The sequence below is a fragment of the Alligator sinensis genome, unplaced genomic scaffold (assembly GCF_000455745.1).
Source record: "Alligator sinensis unplaced genomic scaffold, ASM45574v1 scaffold562_1, whole genome shotgun sequence".
Taxonomy (NCBI): Eukaryota; Metazoa; Chordata; order Crocodylia; family Alligatoridae; genus Alligator; species Alligator sinensis.
The window spans coordinates 1,331,520-1,338,375 of record NW_005842227.1 but is presented as its reverse complement, the minus strand read 5'-3'; the positions used below and the strand labels follow the sequence as shown (position 1 = coordinate 1,338,375).

The window sequence follows — 6,856 nt, the reverse complement described above, 5'->3', positions numbered from 1 at the left end:
ATGTCCAGAATTTTCCACTTCCTGCTCTTTCCTGGCATTTAGGAATTTCTGATTCAGAGGCTGCATCGTTTTCTTCTGTGTTGTCTAGCCACTGAGAGACCTTTCCTCTGTTAATCTATTTCCCTTTTGAACTTTGTTAAACTGTCAGCATCCACCACATCTTGTGGCAGTGAGTTCCACGAGTTAATTACACACTAGGTGCATCTACATGAGACATTTACTGTGGAGGGCACTAATTAGCTCCACAGTAAATGTGTCAATGTCTACATGTTCACCCCTATTACAGCATAGGAAAATAATAAGTTCCACAGCAGGGTAGTACTTGTAAATCGAAGTACTTGTATTTACAAGTACTACTGTGGTGCAGAGTGAAAAACTCCACAGCAGTACACATGTAGATCCTGATGTGGCTGGCTGGAGCACAAGGGTGCTTCAGTGAAGGGGCTGCCTGCCAGGTAGCCCTGCGCCGAAGTATCCACTTGCCCCAGCCATCCCCTCTACATCACACTGAGGCCAGTCAGAGCATCCCTGAGCTGGCAGGCTGACTCCTTGGGCCCCCTGGCAGCTGGGGCTACCGCAACTCAGCTCAATGTACTGCAGTCCAGGTGCAAGTGTAAATGGCACACCTGGGAGCTTCCCAGGAGCAATAAACTCCAGACCAATAAGCTACTCAATTTTAAAACCTTATTTATATTCTTTGCATCATTCACTTTATAAACCTCTATCAAGTCCCACCTCAATCATTTATTTTCAAAGCTGAAAAATCCCACTTTATATCATTTGCCCTTCCATGTCCCCAATCATCTTTGCCCTTTTCTGTACATTTTCACTTATTTCAGTTGTTCCATATCCTTTTTAAGGTGGGGGGGACTAAAACCATATGCATTATTCAAGGTGTGAACACACCGTATATTTGCAAAGCAGTATAATTATACTTAGTTTGGTTTATAATTCCCTTCAAGTGTTTATTTTCTCAATAGTACTTAGAATTGGGCAGTAATTGTCCCATGTGTTTTCAAAATTTCAAACATTTCCCTTTACTAAACGGATAAAAATACTGGAAAATTTTAACTAAACAAAAAGAAAAGAATCTACTCGGGTCAGTCAAAAACATTTCATTTTTGATAATTTCAACAGACTTGCTTCAGTTTTGACCTTTTTAATTTTCTTGGATTTTTTTTTTGTTTGCTTTATAATGTAACTTAAAGCTGTAAATAAAATTTAACATGAAACTGAACATTCTAACTTTTATTTCATACTGGCAAAACCAAGATTATGAACAACTATGAAACTTTTTCAAATGTTTTTCAAACAAAGGAGCTAGTCAAAACCCACAATTTTCTATTAAACATTTCAGTTTTGACAAATGATTATTTTCTGAAAAAAAGTTTTATCCAAAAATTCCTGACCAGCTCTGGATAGAAATGATAAATTGAGCCTCCCAATCAATCCTATTACTAGGACGCTCAATATATCCTACTGATGTGAATTAGATTTTTTTTAAACATACATAAAATGAAAAGACTCTTAACTTCAGTGGAGCTGGATAACTTGGCCAACACCAGAGTAGTTGTGCCGGGGCTGGAACCAACAGTGAAAGCTTGGTACAGCAGAGGGGTACCTGGCTCATGTCGAAGCTGGGTGAGGGCTGCAAATTGCTCATATTATTATCTCTGTGGAGTGGTCTGACAATAATTGAACATGTGTTACTTAATACAGTCTGGAGATGCTCCTCACGTGACAAGTCCTAACCACAGCCAGACACTTAATCTTAAGACATAGAAAATGTTAGTGTTATTCTAAGTTCCCTTTTTGTATCTGATGCTAAGTAAATATTTTCTTCTTCAAAAACCAAGAGCCAAATTCCGCCTATAGGTTTGGAACTGACATTGAGGGAAGTAAGTGTATTTCTGAGGCACATTATAAAGTTTTGCTGGCATAGCTACATGGGTCTATGTGAAAAATGTGGGGAAAGAAATCCCATCCCTTAGTTGACTTAACTATACCAACAAACCCTCTGATGTACTATGTTGATTAAAAAAGTGCCTTTGTTTACTTATCCTAATTCATGTGATGAGATTATATGGATCTGACAGTAGTAAACTTTTGTCAACATTCACTGCTTCTACACTGGGTCGGGTCTGCTAACATAGATATAGTAGCTGATGTTCAGGGTAGGCTGAACCCATCTCCAAAATCATTACCTCTAGTCCTCAGCCCTTCTGTCCTTGACATACCAGAACTCTGGAAGCTGCTGCAAAATTTGTTTGCAGTAATACTGTGCACAGCCATTCTTTACTAAGCTTCTGGGCTGATTAAACTAATTTTAGAAATCTGTAAACAAAATAGGCATATAAAATAGAATGTGATTGTTTATACAATCGGCAATTCCTAATTGGAGTCACAATAAGAATAAATTCCTGGTTGATGAAATGAGGATGTTGTTAGCTATACTTAGAGCAGAACTCTGCTTCCCTTTGTGCATCTAAATGGTGTTCAAGTGGTCTATTTGGGTTTTTGGCCTTGCATTTAGACTGTGGGTGCATTAGCATATGCAGGTAGACTGAGAGTGTGCAATCGGGCCACACGCTGACTGGACACGTCGACAGCTATACACATATCTGAACACACACCTGAATATAAATCCTTGAAAAGCAAGGCGGGGGACAACAGGGGTCCTTCCTGTGCTTGAGCTCAATGACCTGATAGCTAAGGTCCAGGAAGGTAGAGGCCTAGGTTCTGGGCTCCTCTTTGCCCAGAGAGGGTTTGAAGTTACACTTCTCTGACTTCCCAGCACAGTGCTCTAAGCAGCAGGCAAAAGGTTAGGTAACCTTTTCTAATGCTCCTTTTGATGCTGTACCATTGTATAGAGAGCAGCACAGTAGGAATAGTTTTTACTCCATTGAAATGAAGGGTCCAGACTAGAAACCAGTGCCTTCTCCCCTCTAAGGCAGGAGCCATCTCACTGAGCCAAATACCCTCCAGCTTGGTTGCATCTACACAAGACGCTGACTGCGCAGTGGTTACTTGAACACAAGTACTAAATTTATACACAAGTACTAAATGACTAACTGGAGTTGCTGCACAGTAGCGTCGCCGAACAACTTTTAGGTGACACTGACTGCACAGTAGCTTGTTACTACTGCACAGTAGTGTTTCATCATGCTTCATGCCACACTATGCTACTGCACAGTAGTAATGAGCTACTATGCATCAGCATTTCATGTAGGCGCGGCCTTTGTTCTTGTACCACCACATGTCTCCATCTCTTGGACGCCCACTAACCCACCATAAAAAGTGCACTGGAGACTAGTCTGGATAATGCCTGGCCAGAAGCTACATGGGTTTCTGGCTGGCTTACATGCAGGTACATGTCCAGAATGGCTGTGTATATGTAACCATGTACAGGTTTCCTTCACTTTATGCAGGTTCTTTATGTACAAATTTGCTCTTATGCAATGACCCTTTTTATACCAAAAATTTGTTATATGCAAGGTAAATTCACTCTTATGTGATCAGTAAGAGCCCCCAGTCAGCTGCTTTGTGTGGTGTGTTGTGGGAGTGACGTGCACCAAAATATAATCTTTGGTGTGGATCTATGCTCCTTGCTTATTGTCTGTAACACGTTTCTGTAGTTGCTACCTCCATGATGATAGTCCCCTGTGCTTGCTGTTGGTGAGTACCAAAATTGTCTTGTAAACATGGTAAAAATTGGTCTGGAGGTCAGAACAGCCAAGGTCTTGGAACATATCCCTATTTGTTACATTGTAAAGTGGGTTCCCTTTAAGTGAATTCGAGTTATGCGCTGTTTTCTGGGAACGCATGTACAGCATAAAGCGAGGGAAACCTATACGTACTTAGCAAACGTATGGCCATTGACTGAGCATGCACAATATACACAAGCCTATGGTACTGCTGGGGAAGTTGAATTGTTACCTACATGTAAATGTCAAAAAATGCCATTTTTATAGCTGGAAAAGTGCCATTTAGCTGCATAAAAGAAAACAGAATTATAACTTTAGTGAAAATGTATTATGAAGTATCACTTTCAGATAAGCCTGCTCTCATCTTACATAGTAATATGGCAATGTATAGTTTTAGGGCCTGTTACAAATTAATTTTAGGTAACTCCTGAAGCTCTTAGCTCCTGGGCTGTCCACATATTAATACCTGAAACTAGTTTTACACACACTTCAGGCAGCTTAAAGTTATGCAACTCCAAGGCATGCTTATCTCTGATCCATGTTACCCAGCTTATGTTCCATTAATGTGTGGCCACTCCCCACAGATGAGCCACCCAAGTTACAGTCCTCCAGCATCCCAGGGTGCAGTGCTCTGCCCCCCACTCGTTGTGTGTGAACAATCCTAAACCATTCCATCCCCTGAGCTCTACTGCTCAGGGAATGGTTTTGGCACCAAGCCAACTCCCCCTCCTACCTGCAGGGGTGTGAGCTTCCAACCTGCAGGGGTGCAGCCTCATGCAAACAGCCTGCAGAGCACATGCCAGCTAGGCTGCAAGACACAGACAGGTCCAGGAGTGGTGTCTAGAAGGGATGCAGAGGACCAAGGTAGCTGGCCAGATCAGGTAATCACGAGCTGGGGCTTCCTTCCCAGGGCAGATGCAGTAGCTCCTCCAAAAGTGCCTTCCCACCTCCCAGCCACCCCAGGAAGCATGACCAGCACCATCAACACACCAATCTGAAATCTCATTTTTTTTAATCCTGAGAAAATATTTACTTCCTTTTTATTTCTTCTTATTTTTTTCCCCATTATCCTTCAGTGGTTGAATTCATTTCACTACCCTTCCCCCACCCGTTTCCTTTCCACTTCCCACTTCATTACTCAGCCCCATCCTATTAACTTTATGCCTCCAGCTTCATGCTCCTTCTCCCCCAACCCTCAACCCATCTCTCACACCCCCTGACCTAGAGCAGAGATAGAAGCCTGCCTTGGCTCACCAGCCCCTTAGTGGCAATTCACAACTGTAGCTCCTAGTCAAGCCCTTGCTCACCAGCCCTGTAGTAGCAAGTCACAGCTGTGCAGGTGGGGGACAGTTGGAAGGTTTTTAGCTTTTAAGGTGTAACTGCTCCAAATTTGAGCTACCACTAAAACAAATTAACAGTTGATCAGCTTAAAGTGCAGTGTGCAGCAAGGCCCTTATTTCACTTATTGTCATAGAAAAGGTTTAAAGAAGGAACCATGTGGTTTAAACCCAGGTTTAAAGAAGGAACCATGTGGAGACCAGCCATTAGCCAGAGATGGACTGATCAAGTATGTTTTTATTTCTTCAGAATTCAATAGCATACAGTTGAATATACATATACAACTTCATATACATTCAACTCTTTGCTTACTCAACATTAAACTTTACATAGTTAACATATTGTAAAAAGTGATAAAGCAGAATAATTACCTTTAGGAGGAGGTTTCCTTTCCACTTTTTCTTGTTTTTCTGGTTTGTCTTTCTGAGTCACTAGAATGGAATAAAAACATGCTTTATAGAAATCGGGGTCAAAAACTGAGAAAAGCTATTGCCAAACAATAACAATAATATCAGTGAATATAAACTGTATTTCTTACACGTGACAAATATTGCAGTTTATTTTATGTTTCCTTTTTTTAAAGGTTATAAAAGGTCCAACTTTTATTAGTTTCACACACAGGCTAAAAGTAATCTGTTAGCAACTGCCAAGAAGAACATAGGACTGGCATGACGATTTAAATCAAATTTAACAAAGCTTCTTTCTGAGACAAGTAAGCTCTCCCTTATTACCATATTTTACTGGGGGGAAAAAGAAGACACTTGATCCAAGTGGTAGCTAAGTAACACCATCATTCTGATTTATCATCACACATGGGCACCTGGAGCTCCTGCCTACAGGAACTTGATGTTTCTATGGTTTGTTCTGTATATGCTTTTTACATGATGCATTTAGGTGGTGTTCTGCCCACTACAGGTTCTTGGAACTTTGTATGTTGTTCAGCCCTCAGATAAATTCTGACGCATGGATGAAACTTGGAATGGTGTAAAGCCACCACAATGACTTCTTGTAACAAGTGGGTGTCCCGAGGCCAGTCGAGTCTTTGGTCCGCCCACTTATCTCTGGGCTAACTGCCCACCTACCTCACCCACCATGCCTTTAATAATACAATTGAGAGTAGATAATAAGGTGGGGGGCTGCCCATTTACTTGCCCTGATGCCAAGGGGCTATATACATGGCTTTGAACCTTCCCTTATACCATGTCCCATGCCTCACAGATGGCATCCATGTCTATACCTCCAAGACACTATAAGCAGCAGCTCCAGCCACTCTCTCCAGCTGCTAGCAGCAAAATGCTGGCTTTACTACTCAGAGCCCTGTTCTTATAACAAGCAGCTGGGCTCTGTTCCCAATCAGACGGTTGTGCCTGATTGGGAGTGCAGCCACCTGCAGGCTGCTCTGCTGCCTGCCCACTCCCCTGTGAGTAACAGAGACTCCTGCACACTATCCATTCCCTGCAGCTTGTGTTGGGTACCTGGTCTAAATAACCCTATGTCCAGGTGACTCCAGCTGCTAGAGTTGCCCCTTAACATTGCTGAAATGGAGATACAAAAGGTAAGAAGATATCTGTATGCTACCATCTTACAGCCATTGAAGCTAAACTGTGCTAACTTTAACCTATTTCATGAAGGAGTAAACTATCCCAGTTTAAATACCATTTACCAGGGAATAGGAGCAGACAGAAGAATCACTTACAGCAGATTCAGTTGAACCAGAGGAAATCTTACTCTCTAAAACAGTAGCAGTACTCATCTGTTCAGGTCCTTGCAGCAGATCTCAGATAAGATTGGAATTAGCCTTACAGGGCACATCC

The 6,856-nt window shown here is 41.9% G+C and overlaps 1 protein-coding gene and 1 long non-coding RNA gene across 35 annotated transcripts in view; one reads left to right on the top strand and one right to left on the bottom strand.

Annotated features, from left to right (window-relative positions):
• TRDN (triadin) overlaps nt 1-6,856 on the bottom strand; it is a 366,530-nt gene that overhangs the window by 243,916 nt on the left and 115,758 nt on the right. For all 34 annotated transcript variants that reach the window (XR_003094912.1, XR_003094911.1, XR_003094913.1 and 31 more), the window contains one exon: nt 5,414-5,473. Coding sequence is in view for 30 of the 34 variants with exons in the window: in XM_025208370.1 (XP_025064155.1) it covers nt 5,414-5,473 (60 nt within the window). In the remaining 4 variants the exon portion in view is untranslated. The remainder of the gene's footprint in view (nt 1-5,413; nt 5,474-6,856) is intronic.
• LOC112550861 overlaps nt 1-6,856 on the top strand; it is a 91,782-nt gene that overhangs the window by 65,999 nt on the left and 18,927 nt on the right. The gene's annotated exons all lie outside the window — the stretch shown is intronic.